Genomic DNA, 21,999 nt, shown 5'->3' with positions numbered 1-21,999 from the left:
CACATACTCGTAGATATGATGACGTACTGTACTAAAAGAATGTCTCAATATAGAATAAAGTTAACAATTGCATTTAAATGCAAAACTTTTTTTTTAGATGCTAAAACTTTTAGCAGAAAGTGGGGACTACCATCCATGACTGACCTTGCTGATGATACCTATGTGATGTGATGGTGTAGAAATAAATCTTAAATGGTTAAATGATCTTTAAAAAAATCATTGGTCAAATTTCAATTAATCATATCAGAAGAAGTACACATACTTGTGCATTTCATGTTTGTTCTGTTTGTATGTCTTTTGTATTGAAATTTACGTGGAAAATGGAAGTACATGTACTTCTACTTGAACATTAGAAAAAAAAAAGATGACTGGTCGCCATTTGTTTATGGTTTTTGTGTGGAGCACTTATGGAAATATGTGTGGACATTATCATAAATTGAGAGATACTCTTTCAGCAAAGGTAATCAGTTTGTTTAAACCATGTACTGTAACACCATTAGATTTTGCCTGAAAAACAAAACAACAAAAAACCATGTGCATTTTGTGTGAGCAATTGACATGTTCAGAATGTGTGGAAGAATATTTTTCAATGCCCTTCAAAGGTGATCAATAATAAAAAGACATGTTATTATGACATATTCTGTGACACAATGTCCTCTTCTTTTAAATTGTGTAAATGATAATTTTTTGAACCAAAGTAATTGTTTGAAATTTGTGCATGCATTCATAATCATCTTGGCATTTTTGGTGCAGGACTACAAATGCCTCAAATATGAGAGCACTTCAGACTAGCTAAGGCCAAGGGCAAATGTAACAGTAACATTGTTAATCAGCCAGTGAGTGTATCTTGTAGAAATTTTCATAAAAGAGATTGTCTTCTAACATAGCACTGTACTTGGCATGATCCAAAGCAATTCATTGGTTTGCCCATATTGGGTTTCACTTTTAACTCTATTCTCTGCACAAGCACAGCTTGAAACATTTATGTTTTTGTGGGTTATCAAAGTCTCTGTCATTTCTGTAGGATGCTTTGATTAGCAATAAACTCTCAAATTTGCCCATCCAGTCAATTTGGTAGGTAAGAAGAGGGCTTGATAGCCTCAAACTTTTTTTCCAGGATTTGTATACAGATATGTACAACTTTAAAGCAAAGAGTATTGACATGTACTATGTACTTTAGTAATAGCTGTACTACCTTACAAGTTTAAGGTTCAGCTTACAGTAAAGCTGTTCCCATGATAGCTACAATAATCAGGATACTTGATATTGTGACTGCTATGACAGAGTACATGTACTATTATTTCATACAACACAAGCAACAGGTTCCTAGAAGAACACATGTGTATTTGTGTTACAGAGGAGCTTGGTCAGCCCCAAATAAAAGAGATTCTAAATTAACTGGTGAGCCCAAACACCAGTACCTGTGCAATTGCAGTGAGCCCTCTTTTGACTCAGTTTGCTCATGATCTTGTATTTCAAGTAGTAGTACATGTATCTAGCTACCGAATGCATGGGAGCTCTACAATTTTATGTAGCACAAACACTATGGACTTTCTGGTCAGTATTGATCTGTTTCACTCTCAATTGTCTTGAGAGTATGGATTTTGGTGTGTGTGTGTGTGTGTGTGTGTGTGTGTGTGTTTGTATGTGTGTGTGCAAGCTATGATCAACTTGGCTGTAAACATTTGCAAATATGTGAGGCCAATGTCTGCTTTGCTGAAATTTTTACGGTAAACTGAAAATACGGTGTGAATCAATATTATATACATGTACTGAGTATTTTGTTCTCACCAACATTATCCTATGAATTTATATAATTTTGATAAAGAAACTGTATACAATTTACCACCTTTGTGGTTTCTAAAATAGAAGTATTTTTTTTGTGTATATATACATATACAAGTGTATATATGTTTCTTTACACACACACATACTTGACTGCATATTTATATATGATTCATATATACAAGCGTATAATGTGTGTATGTGTGTGTATATATATACAGTAAACCTCGCATGAGTCGAAGCTCTCGGGACTGACAAAAATGCGTCGACTTAAGTGAAATTCGACTCTCGCGAGAGTCGATTTTTTTTTTTCGACTCACAGTTATGTACATGTATTATAGTACATTTGCATGCATGTGTGTGTGTGTGTGCGTGCGTGTGTGTGTTTGCATTCAAATTTGTCTGTTCTTGAAGATAATGTTCTTATTTTGTTCTAAATTGAACATGGAATTTGTATCAATACTAGTAGTTAAACGTAGTTCTGAGAATGTCTGCGCTAATGTGGCAATGTGCATGTGCTATGTCTATGGGGCAACATAGGTAGCCATCTCTGTCAACCTACCCTGAGACAAACACTCTCCCAGGCCCATCCCACCTCCATTGAACAAAAGTATACAGCCAGCCGGGCACGCACAAACAAGCTCCGCCCACTTGGCCTGTCACTAAAATATTAAAGCAGCGATTGGTTGACCAAGGAGTTCTGGCTTGACATGGATAAAGTACAGTGAAGTATGGATGTGCTGTGTGTATGGATAAAGTATATGGATCGATGTGCTGTGTGTATACATGTATACATGTGTATGTATTTGACATGCGTGCAGAGCGGTACGGTGAGTGTGCATGCTTTCCTGCAGCAGGCCAGGGACGGGGTTCTGCGACATGCCCATTTTTTTGTTCTCCTCTAAATGTAATGAGAATGCCAGACAAATCTTCTTCGGCTCAAGTGATGTAAACTACGTGTATTTTGTACAAAAGGGACTGAATGTTTTACTTCGACACAGCCGAAATTCGACTCTCGTACTTCGGCTTATCCAAATATTTCTTAGAGAAAATACATAGGGAAAAATCGGGACTTTTTATTTTGCTTCGAGTTAAGTGATTTTCGACTCACTCGACGTCGACTTATCCGAGGTTTACTGTATATGTTTATGTGTGTGTATGTGTATATGTGTGTGTGTGTATATATATCATATATGTGTGTGTGTGTGTGTTTGTTTATGCACATGTTCTGATCTACAAATAAAATGTTAATATCTATAGGCCTATAATGTGAGGGGAATGGTTTACATTGTGTTTTATGAATTTTTGTAACAAAATGACCGTTCTTTGTGACTTATGATTTATTTGGCATCCTGTAAATGTGTTGAGGGTACAACATTTCTGGTGGTAATGTGTTTTTTTATATGTAACGTATGTATGTATATAATGCTAGATATATATATATATATATATATATATATATATGAAGAGTTTGTTCGCAAAAACCGATAAGTCCATTTTTGAAGATTTTGAAGTATGGTCTCTGTCATAAAGTACAAAATGATACCTTTTAAATGATATATTGGTCACTACATATAAAGGTACATTTTTGAAGTTATAGTCAAAAGAAGCAGAAATTATCTTCTTGTTCTCTTTATTTTTCTTGACCTTTAATCGCCAATATCTCCGTTTGGCAAATATGGACTTATCAGTTTTTGCGAGCAAACTCTTCATATGCATATATATGTGTGTGTGTGTAATTATACATGCATGTATATATATATATATATATATATATATATATGTATATATATATATGTATATATATATATATGTATATATATATATATATATATATATATATATATATATATATACATGTACAGAGAAATCAGTTGCTCTGTTTTGTTTTGTTTTTCATTACAATCATTGAATTTCTTTGCTTTTATATTTCTCTTGGTTCTTACTTTTGAAAGAAAAATTCCAATGAACATCTTAACTACTGTGAAGAAGGATGTTAATCTCAGGACCTGGCATCTTGAGGCAAGAGTTGGCAAATTCAGTTTCTTCCTCATTTGGGGGACACAGCCTGGATAACGGGAGGTGTAGTCACTGCATATAAACCGTATAGCTCTCCGTTGTGTTTTTTCTAAGCATTCAATGTTTTTGTAGATATTATGTATATACTGATATATACATGTATATATATATTGTGATATGTCTATAAATATACCCTTATATGTCTTTCTTGAGATACATATATGCTTATATTCTTGTATACATGTATATGCTATTACTAATTCTCTCTATCACCTGAGACTCATAGTAGCACCACTCAACTTTGAAAAGTGTTCAAAGTGATCATAATTATTTGTAGAATCTTGTGATGTAAAAAGAAGGCAGAATATCTAAAACCATGTGCATGTTTGTGGCGCCACCACCACCATCTGTCAGCAATCCGCCACTGTTCTGTGGTTTCCACATCGCACATATACCACATTATTTATGGCATGCCTCGCTCCTGCCGCCGAAGCAGCCGCCGCGGCCGTCGATTGCTTTCGGAAGCCCTTCATGGCACGAGACACACCGTGGCGCCATTTCCGCGGCTGAGTGACTTGGAAGAAACTCTACGAGACATCAAGAGTACAAGACGAGAAGTGACATTTATACCTCACGGTAAGAAGCGATGTTTTGTTACGGTCGTTGCCGATTAAAGTGTTCACTGTAACCAATGTGGTGTTGCAGCTACTTGTTACGAAAGATTTGAAAATCTTGTATGTCAGGATGATAGGTTGCAAGTGATCGAGTTCCGTGCCGTAAGCTACCAGTATTCTCGTAAAGCCAGGTCACAACCTCCGGTAAGTGTCCCCGCCCGCGACTCGTTCACCCCCGCCGCCGTGGTATCGGTTGTTGGTGGAATCCATGGCGAATTGAACACCTGTGGCTTTTACATAGGAAGTGAGGGACAAGCCGTCTGCTCGTGATCATACAATCATAGCACGTACGGCGATCAGTAATTCCGAGTGAACCACCCTGTGGACCAGATGCGTTTCAATTTCATTTTAACATGATATGGTATAGCTATTTGAAAGTAAATTTGTAGCTCACTAGACAATTTTCTCACTCTTATCAGGGACTCCCACCTCACTGCTCTTATCCTGAGTGATGTTTTAATTTGACCATGTTGACTGAGATAAGGTAACTGGCTTGCAGAGTGGTGTCTCGATTCTTTTGATATTGTGACCTGTGTGTTGAAGAAGATGATTGTGAATGACACATAGAACTGTATAGGCCTCAATGGACTATGTCATATATATATTTTAGTTCATTTATAATTTTTCACTTGCATGTATTTGATGCAACAATTTCATGAGAAATGAAGTAACTGCTTTGTAAGTTGGAAATTTCTTCAGTCATTTGACACCACTCTGCACTACCTTGGCTAGATAATTTATATCATTGATTCACTCATTCAACCCTTTTATTTTTTAGCGTGTATGTGTGTGTGTGTGTGGGAGCTGGGCTGTATCCAGTAGGGGTCAAAGGTCAATGAATTCCTTTTTATTTTATTTTTTTAAAATCCCCCCCCCCCCCCCCGGGGGGGGGGGGGGGGGGGGGTGCAGTGCAGTAGGCCCTATGTGTCTAGAATTTCAATTTTAATATTCAACTTATCAACTTATGTGTTTTTTAATCACCTCCATGAGTTGATTTTAGATGCAAAATTTGAGGATGCTGTTAGGGCAATCAAAGGTACAACCAAAAAAAATTCAGTGGTATCGCATTACTGTGGACACATACAAAATTATTTTCAGAACCTGGCAACATTGTCTAATTATCATTGCTTGGGTTTCTTTCTTGTGAATTGTTACTATGCATTACAGTTGGTTAAACAAGAAGTTTAGTTTTATTGATTTCATCTGTTAGACCTCATTAAACCACATGGGGCAAGAGCAATGCGCATTTTCCTTGAGGGAAATTCGCTTTTCGAGGCATGTTTTAAATTGTGTGGGATTTCATGTTCAAATGTAATTGCAGGGAATCAAATCTGAAAATGATTTGTATAATCTTAAAAATATAAGTGCACAAATTGGCTTATTATTGTGTGCTGTAAGTGAATGTCACAGTACTTCTGGTGTCCAAAGTAGACCCTTTTTTCTTTTTCTTTAAACTTGGACATTGTAATGTACCACAGGAAAGAAAATCATTGAAGCTTTGACCCAATTTTATCTATATAGGCCCTACTATATCTTCCACATATAAAGTTAAAAAAGAAATACCACAGCTGAATTTGAAGGAATAGATTGTGTGCCATTTTTAATCAAGTGCTAAGTCTTTTCCACTATTCAAATTGTAAAAATACACCTGATAATCTTAGACATTATGTTTTAGAGAAATAGTTGAATTTAGAGTTTATGCTGGTTACATGAAGGGGATGCCATGGTATATTTTTTTGGTTGAGATGGAGCCTCAGGTTTCCATTTTTTTTTTATAAGTGAGATAATGAGAAACCTTGTATGAAATATGAAAGAGCATGTAATTCTAGGATGGATTCAAAGTTTATTTGATGAATATTTGTTTTGAAATGGCTGAGACATCCAAAACAAGGGGATCCTAATAAAAGATCGGACCCACCTTTTATAAGGATCTCTTTGTTTTTCTTTTTTTTTTTTTGGTCCTTTTCAAAACCAAATTTCATCAATTAAACTTTGAATTCCTCATAGAATTGTTTGCTATGTAACATTTAATAAGTAGTTTTGTTAGTATCTTGCAAAAAATTGAAAGTTCAATCCTCATATCAACATATACCATCCCTTCAACTTGTTCTAAAAAAGAATCTTCTTTTCCCTATCAGAAATCTACCAAAAGAATGGAATTTTCCAATGAGAGGCAGACTTATGGATCATAAAAAAATGTCCTGAAGTGTCTAACAGAGGAATAGGACTTGAACTTGGGATACATGCAGTGAGCTGTTATGACTAATCACATGGACTGGACATAAATCAGTGGACATTTATCAAGGTTCAGTGAGCAACGAGTGTTAAGATGGCCAAACAATACGATGTGTTGATAAGACTTCTCATGCTGGGAGATTCTGGTGTCGGGAAGACATGTATGCTGTGCAAGTTTACAGAAGAAGCTTTCAGTCACACGCACATAGCCACAATAGGTGAGTCCACATACTGCAGCAACCTGCAATTCAACAATATTGGTTTACATTCAACTAGAAATCAATTTGAATGCTTATTATTTTCTTTTCTACCCACCTCACATATTTTAAAGAATGCTTTACTTTTAAAAGAATGTTTGTTGCAATAACTATTTTTCTTGAAACTGAAGCATTATTTTTACTGTATAGTATTTGTAAAGGTAGCTTTAAATTCCAGTGGAGGCTTTAGATCAATTGCTAGACTCTGCGGCCCTAATACCAGTAAATTCCATTGTATGGCTTCTTTCATCCAAGACTCACACAATGATAATCTGGTATTCAATCAAACAGGTAGGAGCTAGGCTGCTATATGTAACATGTATCTCTGACACTCTTTTCCCTCAAATCTGTATTTCCACCAGCTTGAATAGAAATGTGCATTAATGGTTACACTGTGGTACCTTGCTCAATGAATACATTGCACTGCAGTTCCGGTGCTTGATTGTACATCCACTAGTCCTAGTAAGATTTCTGTTCTACAAACACTGAATGCTCAAAATATTGCATGTCTCCGAGATAATGTTTAAAGAAACAGAAAAGTTATTGCACTTGTAAGCAGAATCCTTGCATCTTATACGGAAATATTAAGATTAAATATTCTGTATTGTAAAGTATTTGTCTGGAATTCCTTCCTACCTTGGAAAATATATGCCCCCTTCTGGTCAAAGTCTATAACAGGAAGAAAAAAATTGTGTGTCTCGCAGAGTGCTAACCAACCCTGTAAATACCACTGGTCAACTTTGTGTTTATCACATATAACCTCTCAGGGCCCTGCCTGTTAATTTCCATACATGCATACTGGTGATTTATACATGCAATGATTAAATCCTGATAGATCACAGAGTGACTACATAATTCGCATCAAAATACTATGAATGCTTGACTGTGTACATGTGCAGAAAAGAAACCGAAAAAACAAACAAACAAAAAACAAACAAACAATCAAAACCCTGTGCTGCCTGGAGTGCATGACTTTGATAACAGGGCTGAATATTTGCTTTTGCTGCTCACTCTTAGGGTATAAATCTTACTTCTGGGTAATATGATCTGAGTGTCTGATGCTTGCTTTACTTCATATATTTGGAAATCAGAACGATGTAGAATGCATTATTCTAGGCCATGCACATCTTGTTGCTAATTTATGCTCAATGTTGTTCATTCATTTCAACATTTGCCGACACCTGCTCCATGCTGAAGGGACAAGTTATATATCCCAGTCAATTTAAATTAGCCATGAGTCATGCTCATCAAACAGGAAGCATATGTTGCATTCTCTAGTGATCATGGTATTATCCAATTTTTTGTTTTAAGTTAAAGGGAAAGGGAACAGAAATTTGAGGTTTGCTGTTAGTAAGCCAAAATGTGAATTGGTAGGATTTTGGATGTACACCTTAGCCATAATAGACAAATATTGAATAAGAATAAAAAAACAACAACTCTGGGCTGCTTTGCTTTGTTGACAAAGCCTTGAATTGTGTCAGCCTTCATTTTATAGTACCTGTACTTGTAACATGTATGCAATATTTTGTGTAAAGAGACTAATTGTTTAGAATCAATATTTCAATCATATTAATAAATCTTGAAAGTATTCTAGGATGATAGATCTCTATCTGTGCATGCATTGAACAGTACACGGCATGTATCGGTATACACTACTCAGTATGTCAAGGGAAAGAATGGGAGCTACCAAGTACATCCATTGGCATACTGGGATTTTTTTTTTTTTTTGCATGATATTCATTTCATTTGAGGCAAAGTGATGGTAATATCAAATCTCATCTCAGCAGTCAAAATGAAAAGGAAGAGCATGAAGCACAAATCCCCTTTGGCCATTCTTTGTGTGTGTGTGTGTGCATGTGTTTGTGTGTAAAACAAGTATGATTTCAGCAGCACTATCAGTCACTGACAGAACTAAATTGTTTTGGAGTGTAATGTGTGTACTTGTCCTTATCTGAAGCTGCTCTTTGTCAAAGCAAACATATCATTTCTGTTCAGTCTCTACTGCATGTGTTTGCATACACTCTCTGTGCAGTGAACTTCTCTGAAACAAAACCAGTGTGTTATATGTCAACAAAATGCCACTGAGATTAGCAACCAAAGTATGCAGCCACTGAAGCCGAAGTAAGCAAGTTTTCATTCGCGTGAATGACCCAATTACCCAAACTCACTTGCGCTCTATTTGTTGTTGAAATTCAACCTTGATGATCATACTAGACAATGAGAGCTGGCCTCCTTCTTCACAGTAATTGACCATGGAGACACCTTAAGCCTTGGCAACAGGACAAAATTGATGACCATTTGACCAGTGGCATGGGCTTGTTACACTGGCACTGTCTTTGCAACTGATGCATGCAAGTGTGTGTGTGTGTGTGTGAGTTAAGACAGTCACATTCATATTAATTAACTCAGGGAATTTCAGTATAAATGATTACATGGATGATCTGTTTAATACAAAGGAAAATCTTTTTGAGTTTGGTTTCGTTGAAAAATAACAGATGTTCTTTTTGTGAGCAATCGGTAGAAACATATAAACATTTATTTTGGGATTGTGAGCATGTTAAGCATTTGTGGCAGAAAGTGATAGATAGGTTTTAGATGACAGATCTTCAAAATATGGAGTGGAAAAATGTTCATTTTGGTGTTATGGGAAGGGACCACAAATGAAATTTTATAATACAATAATTTTCATTTTGAAATATATCATTTTTAGATCTAGGTTGGAGGGAGAAATTCCTACTTTTGAGGAAATTTATAAAAGAATGATAAGATTTCGGGATGAAGAAAAAGAAATAAGTTGGGATTACATTTGCTGAAATGGGAAAATGTTTCTGAAACAAGGGCCTGAGCATTTTTTTTTTTCTTTAGTATTTATCATCTGTAAAGGCAATATTATGTGTTATTGGCTGCGAGTGGGGAGGGGTAAGCTGTTGCTGGCACAAACATTATATTGATTTTATCAGCAGCTTTGAGTTTGATGAGTTAGTTTGACAGTTTTATATTTGAACTTGGAGCGGTGCTTACAGTGTGTGGACGGATGCTGCTTTTATGCCCGTGGTCCATTATGTTTTATGTATCAACATTGGGAAGTCGTTTCATCAGGAAGGAAGGTGGTATCGGTTCGGATGTGTGTGTGTTTATGGGTGTGTATGTGTGTGTATGTGGGTTGGTGAATGTGGGTGTGGGATGGTTTAGGTTTTAGTTAATTGGGGGTTGGTGGGATGGGGATTTGATTTGAAGAACGATAGTTATAAATGGTATGACAGATATTGGTAGGATTTGATATTTAGGATACAATGTAGATTTGTTTTGGTTGGGAGGGGAAGGGTTTGTCAGGTTTTTTCTTGTGAATGATTTCATTCTAGATTTGTATAATGTATTTGTTGTTTTTTATGTATATGCCCTTGTAAGTGAGAAGGAGTTACATGATTCGATGTATTCAAGGGATATAGGTTTGGTACAAGTATATATCATGGATGTCAAAACTTTCTCGTGAAGAAATTGTTAGTTGGGTTGATTTATAATCGAGTTATCTATGTTGAAGAGAGATTATTTGCAGTAGAAATTGACAAATGGATTTGTTTGTGTTTTGAATTGCATTTGTACCGTTTTTAGTTCATGTTACACCCAGAATGGGTTGATTTATGAATGATTTGAATGAAATCAATAAATAGCAAGGGGAAAAAATGATGAATATATGAAGAAGTGCATTTTCACAAAGGGGGTAGGTTGTACTAAATCCTCAAGATAATAAAGTAATGGTGTGCATGAGACACTGCTTGTTATAGTGTATATTTCATTTCAATAAGAATTGAATTAAAGCTTTTGTTCCTTTTTTTTTGGGGGGGGGGAATTACCATTTTAAAAGAAAAAATAGCTCAGTTAACTACCATTACACTTATATAGTGTGCAAATCTTAAATGCATAATTTTGTACTAAAGATTGCTCCAGACAAATACAGTAGAAAGCTATATTACCCGAGATATGAGGAACAGATGCATGCAATCTGGATTTCAAGTATTGATAAAAATTGAGTTTGTTGATAATGTAATGCTTAATTGTAGGTGATGGACATGTGGCTTGTATTTCACAAGGTCTGCAGAAGAGAAATATTCATACAGCTATAAATGTTTTTAAATTCATTGGTAAACCAGTCTATTGATTAAAGGGAAGAGGTTAATGATTTATAAATTACAGACATGTTTCAACTGAGAAAGTGTGGGGAGCAAATGTTACTTGACATACCGTACTTGATTACCGGTAGGCAGTTGAAGAACATTGAACTGACATCTTTGGTCCTATTATGGTTCCTTCATTCGTTTAGTGAAGATGAACAAAGACATTTTTCTCTACCTAAACAACAGACATACTTTACTTATCAGCAAAAGCTCAACATAAAGTGATGTACATTCAATGAGTCCTTAGAATGGGTAAATGAATATACTACATGTATGTTCATCTAGTTCAAAATGCTTCCAGACATTCTTGTTTTTAAATACAGTGTATTCACATCACCAAGTCCCAAACAACCAGTGCATGAGTACCGGTAGCACTTTATGGAGAGCATACTCATCATAACATTGATGGCATATTGCCCAAAAGTGCAGTACAAGTGTATAGCATGAAAGCATTTATTTCTTCTAGTTGTAGATGTGAATGATGAATAAGATTTCTGGAATACTTAATGCCCAACAACCATTTCAATTCACAATTGATCCAGCATCAGAGTGCATTAACAATGACACACCTAACCGCATTTTATCTGATAACTGGGCCACCTGTCAGTAATTGCCATAAATGTGAATAGTAATGGAAACTCACCAAGTATGTGTATTTAATAGTGTATGAACAATATTTTTGTTTTCTCCAGAATGTGAGAGATACATTCAAAAATTTCTCAGAATGGCAAACCATGTACATATGTGAGAAACCGAACATGATATATTTGAGAAATATTTGTCAAAATGTTTGTTTGGTCTTAATTCTGTTTTCATCATACATACACTTAAACCTAACTTAATGCCGTTTATACTATGTTTTTATAAAATACTGTAAAACGTTGAGAAAGTAATGCAGTATTCATGTATGCATGGTGTATTCTCCCATTTGCAGTAACCCTAAGCTTTTGGAGTCTAATTTGGTCATGTGAGAGATGCATTTGCAATCAAGTCACATAATTTGTGAAATTCACCTAATCTATAGATTAGGTGATATATCGATCAGCCGTTATATCAAACATTCAACATGAATGGTGCGGAATATATTTATCAATTATATTAGCCTTACAAAGTATCTCTTACCATATGCAAAAATGATGTTTAGTCATGTTTTATGTTTTTTGTGATATATATATATACCCTGCAATTAAATATTCAGATACTGAGTTCAAATGGTAAACCTCATGTTTTCCCCTCCGTTTTGCTCATAGCGTAGTTAGGAATCTTCAACCTTTGTTAGTGGATCTGTAGACCAGAGAAATAACTGAAATATAGGCTCACAAGAAGATAGCTTCAAATTGATATGGCAAGCATGTATGGATGTTTGTACATACATGTATTTCAGTTGCATTTTATCTGTGAAGTAAGAAAAGAAATCTAACTTTGACCTCATCTCTGACTCAATAGTTTTGCTGCCTCACTTTTGCAGGTATTGACTTCAAGATGAAGACACTTCGCGTTGACGATCAGAGAATACGAGTTCAAATATGGTGAGTGTTTACAGATCCATGCCCCTGTCTATTCAAGAAATGCCAGTGAATTGCAGCGTGCCTAATACAATCATTTATCCTCTTTTAGGGTCAGGGACTGCTATTGTTCAGATTCACTCTTACAACAATGAGATTCAAAATCAATCCCAGCCAGGACAAGCAAAGTTTACTCATATTCGTACTCATATATCTGGCTGTGGGGAAAGATCAAATTATTTGGCAGCATGTGAATCAGTTTTATTGATTTTGCCCAGCATGAAACTGGATATGATGATCCACGTACTACCATTCTGCTTGGTCGCAGTTAGAGATAAAAATAGTGGAATGTACAATGGCTCAGGCAGCGTAGTAAAGACGCAGCCACTAAATAGTCGTTTTGTGCTGCATGTATGGCCATGGCACAGTGTACAGTTTTCATGTGATTTGGCTACACGTATGATGTGACTAACCTTTTATGTCATGTAAAGCGTGTTAACACAACAGTATGAGTTACTGAATAGTTGCTTTATCATCAAATATGGATGAAGTGTCTGCATTCAGGATGTAGTTCTGGAGAAACAGTGTTTTCTTCTTTTTTCAACGCTTCAAGCAGTGTTTTAAATCACTTCAACATTCAGGTATATCATATTGTCCAATAGTTCATGTTGATTTAAGTGACTATTATATTTGTTATGCCAATATTGGATTTGGTTAAAGAGAAACATGAAGAATGAATCCAACTGGATTCAATGTCTCTTTCATTCAAAAAGGAACCCTGTGTATTACAGTATTTTAATATGAGAAATCAGGCATGCAAACAATGCTGCTAAATGCATGGCACCAAAATCCCTGATCCATTCAATACTGCATGGTGTGTACAATGCAGTATGTATGGACACATTTTGTATGACTTGTTATAGTGCCTGGTTCTCACAGGCTGTATACTTATTTTGTTACTATTTTTTTTTTCATGGTCATGTTTTTACAGGGACACAGCTGGGCAGGAAAGATATGACACAATAACGAAGCAGTATTTCAGGAGAGCACAGGTACAGGCGATTAATTTTTGTTGTTGTTAATGTTATCATTATTGGCAGGAATCTCTCTATACCATGATGAATGAGGGGATACTGATATGTTTGTGCTTACAATGTATTACATACATCATTTGTGGAAACATCCAAGATATTTCCAAGATGAGGATGCCAAATTCTTCATGTACAACATCAAGAAAAAATACATTTTTTTGATGTTTCAAAAACATATGCATCAAGGATTATTAATAAAAAAATAAGTGCAGATTTCTGCCATCAAAATGGCACAAGTTTAGGTGCCTATGAACAGTTACATTTCATTTACAGATATATAGTAATTACAGCTTACTCTGTGATGTAGAATTTGTAGCATTTTTTTTTTAATTCAGAGAGCACACTGTGGGCTTCTTTCACATGAAATCTGAATCATGAGAGGGCACTTTAAATCGTAGATTCCCAAGGAGAGCTCTGATTAGTGATTGTTCATAGTTTGTACAACAAATTCCATGAGCATCATGCGTCATAATACTCTATGTTGCTCATAAATTGCAATGTAAATGATATGCAAGCATGCACACTTATCACACACACACACACACACACACACACACGCACGCACACACACACACACACACACACACACACACACGCACATGCACACACACACAAACACATGATTATGTGGACATATGTTAGTAGTCAACAGTAGGATTAGTATTGAATGCACACAAATTCAGATGTTTTTTGTTGTTTTTTTTTTCAACTGCGTGTCTGCCCTCAGTGATTACGGAACTTAACACATGTTTCTAGCAGACTCTCAGACAAACCACATGGTATGTGCCTGTAGCTGCCACTCTCCATCAATGAGTTCGTCAATATTTGGCCAGATGGTAACCCACGTAGCATATACATGTATTGTCCTCAATACATAATGGTGGAATCTCAAATTGCACTGAGCATGACTGTCAGTTTTTCATAAAAGATGTTTCAATTGGAAATTAACTGTGATTATTATATATGTGTGTTTTAATTTTTGTTTATACACATAAATATATGCATGAATTTATCTGTATCATCTCATAATATGAAATGAATGTGTATATATTCATAATATGATAAGAATTCAAATACACTTGCTGATACAAGCATCAGATCATGTGAAAACCTACTTTAAAACTTTCACTTGCTTTCCAGTTTTCAGTACTCAAGCTATGCCATGGTTATAGGACTGTAAAAATTGTTGTCTCCGATGTTTCTTTGCAGGTGTTTGTTTGATTCAAGGAGAAGAAAAAAGTGCTGTCAGCTCTCTCTAAGAATAATGACAAAATTAACCAGTGTGAGGAAGCATGGAACAAAAAATATTTAAAGTTTTGCCATATACTAGCTTTCTCAATCCATGCTAGCAATATTTGTTTCAAACTGAAAATGTAAGGTACAGCTTGTTTGGTAAGTAGATGAAGACCCTACTCTATCCATGGATGTTTCCAGTCATGATAATTGTAACACACCATGCATCACAAACATTAGTCCCTAGAGCTATTTGTATCTGTCACTAATGCATTGTGCTGTCCTTTTCTCACTTCTAAAGGGCATCATGTTGGTGTATGACATAACGAGTGAAACATCATTTCGCGACCTTGACAAATGGCTTGAGATGATATCAGAGGTGAGCATTTGGCTTGGAAAAAAAAACACACACCCCAACACGTGTGTGTGTGTGTGTGTGTATGTGTGTGTTTTAGTTGATTATTATGAATTCTTTTGGTTCCATGACTTGCTTTCATGCATCATTTTAACCCACTGAAGACTAGCCCAGAGTATACTCAGACAGGTGTCCTTGGGAAATGTGTGTTATAACAAAATCATCTGCCCACCCTATTTTCAAATGGGTTGAAAGTGTCAGTGTTGTACAGAGCAAAACTAACAAAACTAATCAATTCACTCTTTCAACTTTGTCCTGTGTTACTGTAGTCTTAGATGGAAGAAACACAGAATGTGTACAAATTTAGAATCAATGTCTATAATTGTCACCTCTGTATCTAGAATGGTTATGTCTGTGTCATGAACTGTATATGCAGTCCAGAACTGCAAAGACAGATTGACAATAATGCTTAACTTGCGCCCAATATAATTGATTGCCTTTTGAGCGCATATGAGGACAATGTCTGAAGTGATGCAGTCTTGTATAGGCAGAAGGTACTTTCAATGCATACCCATGTATCTGTCCTAGACATTATTGTGCTGTACATGGTTGGACAACATTTATACAATGCAGACTCCCAGTTTCTAAGTAGCCATGATACTGTTAATCTTTGTTCAATGCCTAAAAGTGAATGCTTATCTTTTATAGCATTGTTAGTACTTTCCAGACTCCAGCATGCTGTGGCATTTGGATTAAGAGCTTATTGATCACTCCCAAAGTCCACAATGCACCAATTTCCTGTGGGAGAGGACATGAGAAACTTTGGTTAATTAGAGTTTTCCCATCTAGAGGTGTAATGTCTTAATATATTTCTCTTCCTTTGCAAAAAGCAACCTGATCACATCACTCAGCCACACAACACAGAGATACAATGGAAAATGCATTCTCTTTTCCTTATCTTTGTGTGCTTTAATACGTTGCCTCCTCCTTCTGTAACCTTTTGTTCTTTTTTCCCCCTTCTTTCTTATCTTCCTTTGTTTTGATATAATTATATTTAATAAAATTGGGTGTGTGGAGGCCATTCCACTTTTACTGATTTCATACTGGGTATATGTTATTTTGTCCTTGGTACTGTGCTATTTATACCAGTGGTAGTCATTATTTTGGCAACTCCATACTAAAGTTGAGCAAATGTTGGCCATCCATTTTTTTTTGAAGGACATATGAAGGACATCTGTTGTGTGTTTGTTTGCATGCTAGCTGTTTATAGACACACAGATTTAGCATGTAAATTTGAGAGTATATATTCCTCAGCGTAATGTCATTTTGAGATGATGAACTCCTTTTATAATTCTTATTTGATTTTGACAATCATTTTTTTCTAAATTTTTTACAGGGAGAAATTCAGTACAATCTTGATTGTATACTTTAAAATGTATTATACAATTTTTGTTCAATGTATCTTTGTGTTGTTTTATCTTAGACTTTGTGAGGTGTATGAAATCTCCCTGAGTACAGTATGCTTTGTTTAATCAGTTGATGTGTGCAAAGCCTTGCAATCAAGTGACCACATTAGTGTGCAAACCAACCACCAATGTTTAATGTGTATTATTAGGTAATGTACACATGTGGTATTTACAGTGGAGATGATTGTGCTTATAGCTCTGCTATCCGATTTATAGCCCATAGAAAATAGAATGACGTGATATGAGTCATACTGAAGTATCTTTTGTTGTCTTATTTTCCATGGTACTTTACCCTCCAAATGTCCAATTATTCTCTCTCTGTTTCACTGTAAGGCAGGGAGATATAGATGAGAATCTGATTGTGTTGGACCAGGTGTACATATTTTTTCCTTTCAATTTTCTCCAAAATGAAAGAAAGATACCAAATACTCATGGATCTTTTCTTCTGTTTTACCAGCATATGTATAACAGGGAACAGTATGTAATTTGTGTAAAATGTCTTAATGCATTTTGGGCATTTTTTTTTAAATCTGTAAAATCAATGTAAATTATTTTTGTCATAAATAGCTGAAAAAAAAGAAAAAATTCACAGGCACAGGCTTGAGGTATGCTGATAGTGCAGGTAAACATCTACAAATCTAAATTCACAGCCAGCCACCATTATTGAAACTGGAAGAGTTGAAAAGCTGTCTGCAGATATTGGCTACAAATAGTTTAATCTTTATTCTAGGGCTGATCACACACACATATATCGAATTACAGTAATATAGACTGTTATAGCTGCACTGACTAGTACTGAGTTGTCAGGATATCCGCATATTGGGATAAGCTAGTTGCTATCAATGATTTAGGTTTGAATTGAGTATATGAATATAAGAACGACCCAAGTCCAATTTTTGGCCAAATTCAGCTTGACATGGGAAAGTGTAGCTTATGCATGGACTCATCTTGTGTATAAATGATAAATCCTAATTACCCCCGGAAGTGCCTGAAATAAATGAGTTAAATCTTATATGAATGTAAGAATGAAGGACTTGTGTCATTCTTACATTCATATTATAGTGCCCTCTCTCGTCCGTCTCTCATCTCTATAGCAGAATATCATGTATATGAATCAAAGAACGACCCAAGTCCATATGAATCAAAGAACGACCCAAGTCCATCACACAAAATGGCCTCTCCACAATTAATGTTAATGTTAATTGTCATAATAATATATGTTCTAATTTGTATATACAATGTTGCCTTCCCATCACAGTTAAATAGAATATTATTGGACAAACAAAAAAGATATGAAGTTTTTTTTAGTTTACTCGAAATGGTCTTCCATGGACTTGGGTCGTTCTTATATTCATATACTCAATTATTAATCAACTTTTGTATTTTGATATGTCATGGCATTATCAAACAGTACCATATTTTCATCTTATAGAACTATGCATCATAGGGCGTATGAGAAGATAATGACATTCTCCATCATGTGACATTGCCTCACATTACTCCTGTGCCAATGTGGTCTCTTGCAGGATGCTGGAGACATTGTGAAGATATTGGTGGCAAATAAATCTGATGCCGAGTCATTACGTGTAGTGTCCAAGGAAGAGGGAGAGTCGGTAAGAACCTGTTACTGTAAAAGTGGAAACATTCACAACATGAAACTTTAGTGAATTGCAGCCAGTGGCCTTTTTCGTGGGATGAACTGCAACTGCCAATTGCGAATTGCAACTGGCAATCAATGCATTATGTATACAGACAAAACCTTTTGGGTGCATTTTACTTTCACAAATCCTGAAACTTTGCAAAAGTTTCATGCCAGAGAAAATTTCTTGGTTTGCATTAGTAGTCAGCTCCATGCTGATTGTGCTGTTCCATTTAAAGATTAAAAGAACTGTTTATTTTCAGAGGATTGATTTTAAAAAAGGCAATGGGAGATAGAATGAGAAATGAGGGAGGATAGTGATAAATGCATGTATATGGCTTTGACTTTTCTGTGATTGAGGTCAGTGTTCCTGTTCATACTAACAACTGTAGTGTTACCTATGTTTTAAATTCACCATATGTCCTACTCTGCACTCTTCTGATCAAACTTTCTAATCTTTCTTCACTTCTTTTTCTCCCATTTTCTGTTACAGTATGCAAAGAAAGAAAATCTTGACTTCATCGAAGCTAGTGCCTTCAATGGAGACAATATACAACTCGTAAGTCAAGTCAAGAAATAAAATGTTATTCAGCTGTTGTTGTTTTTTTTTTGACCAGTGAAATAAAATCAAAACAGGTGACCACATGTGATATAGACACATATTCATTCTGTAGATGTCATAGAAAGCAAAGTACACAAACTCTTATCTACAGTATATGACAAACGTGATCAATATACCATCAGCAAAGGTGGACTTGGGTTTTTCACAATTCTTTTGTAATTTCATGCTGAGGGCTCTCAGCAAGTGGATTTTAGTTTGGTTTAGTTAAAAGACCCAAATTTTATCATGTATGATATTTTGTGAGGCTGCCTTGTGCTTGTGAAAATAAAATGAAATCTTCAATGAAACTTGTATCCATGAATATTTCCTTCTTTCATGATGGGGACCCTTACCAAAGTAGAGTAACAATTTTACTGCCAACAGTTATACACTCTTGTTGAAATCAGAGTATGTTCTGTAAGCTGGAAGGATTCTAGTATTTTTTTATGCCTCCGCAACGAAGTGGCCGGAGGCATTATGTTTTCGGGTCGTCCGTCCGTCCGTCCGTCCGTCCGTCCGTACGTCCGTACGTCCGTCCGTACGTCCGTCCGTACGTCCGTCCGTACGTCCGTCCGTACGTCCGTCCGTCCCGTTTTGTTTTTGTCGATATCTCAAGAACCGTGTGGTGGTTTTACATCAAACTTGGTATGAGGGTATATCCTTGGGGGATAATACTTTGTGTGGATTTTAGGGTCACAGGGTCAAAGGTCAAAGGTCACAGGTTATTTTGTGAAAAAAAAAATTGAAATTTCATGTTTTTCTCCATATCTCGCAAATGGTTCAAGGTATCTTCATGGAACTTAGTATATATGCTTGTACCGATGGGCAGTGATTATCTAGGGAAGTTGGGGGTCATGGGTCAAAGGTCAGGGGGGTCAAAGGTCAAGGTCAACTCCTCAAAATATCACTACTTTCCTTAAAATGCAATATGCCTGGAGGTTTGTTTTTTTTTTAACTTGATGTATGGCATGTATTACCCAATATATATTTTTGGGGAAGTTTCTTGCCAAAAGGTCAAAGGTCAAAAGGTAAAAGGTCAAGTGAAAGTGCTAAATTGCACTTTTTCCTCCATATCTCGAAAGTAACTCAAGGTATCATCATGAAACTTACATATTTATGCATGTTCAACCTAACAGTGATTCTCTTTGGAACTGTGAGGTCAAAGGTCAAAGGCCAGGTTTAGATAATGCTATTTTCCCATTTGATACTGAAATTATACTTTTTCCCAATACATTGAAAATTACTCAATGCATAAACTTATAAAAGGGTCAAAAGTCAAGTAAAAATCATCAGTTCCCCAAATACCTGCACTCTGAAATTTTAATCATTCATCCAATTGAACCTAGTTCTAGGAAAGTGAACATTCAGCACATTTGTGTCAAACCTGTCATTTTAATATTTTGCCAATTGTGTGAAACCGTCATCACACATTGTCAAGACATTTGTACTATAGACCTATTAGGAGAACCATGCATTATGGCGGAGGCATATCAGTAGCCGTAGCGATATATCTAGTTTTAAATGTTATGTGTGATTATTACTACAAATAAAAATTGGCGGAGCAACTCCAATTAAAAGCACTATCAAACACAGCGATTTCATTATGTATGAATTTCCAGCTATTTTTTTTTCATTTTTTTTCTTTATTTCATTTATTTTTCATATATTTACTCTCTTTGTCCATGTAGGCATTTTTACAGAGGTAATTGTGAGTTTTTGTAGGGCAAGTTACCAGTCCAGTAATTTTTTTTTCTTTAAAATCTTTTTCTCCCATTTTCTGATATACATATATATATATATATATATATATATATATATATATATATATATATTCCTTTTTTTGCAGGGGAGGGGTTGTCTCTCATCTCCCAAACTCAGGTTTGAATTCTGCACACTAATCTCCAATTGATCAATATGATATGAATGTAACACTATGTTTGTTTTTAACTATCAGTATATGGAATAAGAATTAAAGGAAAAAATAGATAAAAGAGCAAATATGCATTTTTTGTTGCTACACGTATTAAGAATGGCAATTGAGTGGAGATCGGTTGTCCTGTTCCTGCGAAAATATGCAAGTAGTCAATTCTTGACATGACTTTTGTATCATCTTTCGATTTGCGTATTCTCGACTCTGGAATCTTTTCTGTGCAGGCATTTGAAACACTTGTGAAGAGTGTCATGGACAAGAACAAGAAAGAAATAGATGAACAGCTCCAGAGTATCAAGTTATACAGTAGAGAAGACAGCTCTGCAGAGCCAGAAGAGGGAACAAAACTGGGAGGCTGCTGTAGATGATACTGTCTCCATGGCAACGCGACGTGGAAAATCTTATAATAGATCTATATAAAAAAGACCTCTAAACTCAAGACATGTATATATGTGATCTGATTAAATGGACATCTCTGTGTTAAAGACACTGTATGCTGATGATTGGAAAGTTTTTGATCATATGTCTCAATGATTTGTTCTGAATTTCTTCTTGATTTTAACTTTGTCATTACAAGGACATAACACTTTAGGGCAGAAAAGGCTCCAGAATTAGAGTTCAGTTGTAGCTGATCAAGAGACCAAGTGTACTCTTCATACATGAAAACGGTCATCAGTCATCCTCAATTGAAATTGGAATCATAATTTATCTTGGAATTATACATATGCTGGTCTTTCACATCTCAAACAGTTTTGAAACACAAATATGATTTTGAGTGTTGTGTAGATCCTGTAATATTCTTTATTGTTTCATGTCACATATTCCTTCAGTAGGTAGGTGACATTTAAGAGTAAATTGCTCATTGAAGAATGAATGCAATGAAACTTGTTGCAAGATGCCTATATATGTGACCTCATGTATATAGTGTCTTGCTAGTTGAGAAGATATATGAATCAACACATGGATAAAGAGGTATGTAGTTGGATGAATGGAGAGTGAAAGTGATAGAGAGAGAGAGAGAGAGACAGACAGAC

General features: G+C 35.6%; 1 protein-coding gene across 1 annotated transcript; it reads left to right on the top strand.

Annotated features, from left to right (window-relative positions):
- Positions 1-4,350: 4,350 nt before the first annotated feature.
- LOC139723522 (ras-related protein Rab-15-like) lies at positions 4,351-21,552 on the top strand. Its single transcript, XM_071634760.1, has 8 exons — positions 4,351-4,440; positions 6,617-6,931; positions 12,614-12,674; positions 13,642-13,702; positions 15,276-15,353; positions 18,322-18,408; positions 18,928-18,993; positions 21,190-21,552. Exons 2-8 carry the CDS (start codon positions 6,808-6,810, stop codon positions 21,331-21,333), a joined length of 621 nt encoding a protein of 206 aa, XP_071490861.1. The 5' UTR covers positions 4,351-4,440; positions 6,617-6,807; the 3' UTR covers positions 21,334-21,552.
- The last annotated feature ends 447 nt before the right edge of the window (positions 21,553-21,999 follow it).

The sequence above is a fragment of the Diadema antillarum genome, unplaced genomic scaffold (genome assembly GCF_040938485.1).
Source record: "Diadema antillarum isolate AM-2024a unplaced genomic scaffold, OU_Dant_1.0 scf00000192, whole genome shotgun sequence".
Classification (NCBI taxonomy): domain Eukaryota; kingdom Metazoa; phylum Echinodermata; class Echinoidea; order Diadematoida; family Diadematidae; genus Diadema; species Diadema antillarum.
This window is presented reverse-complemented; position numbering and strand designations above follow the sequence as displayed.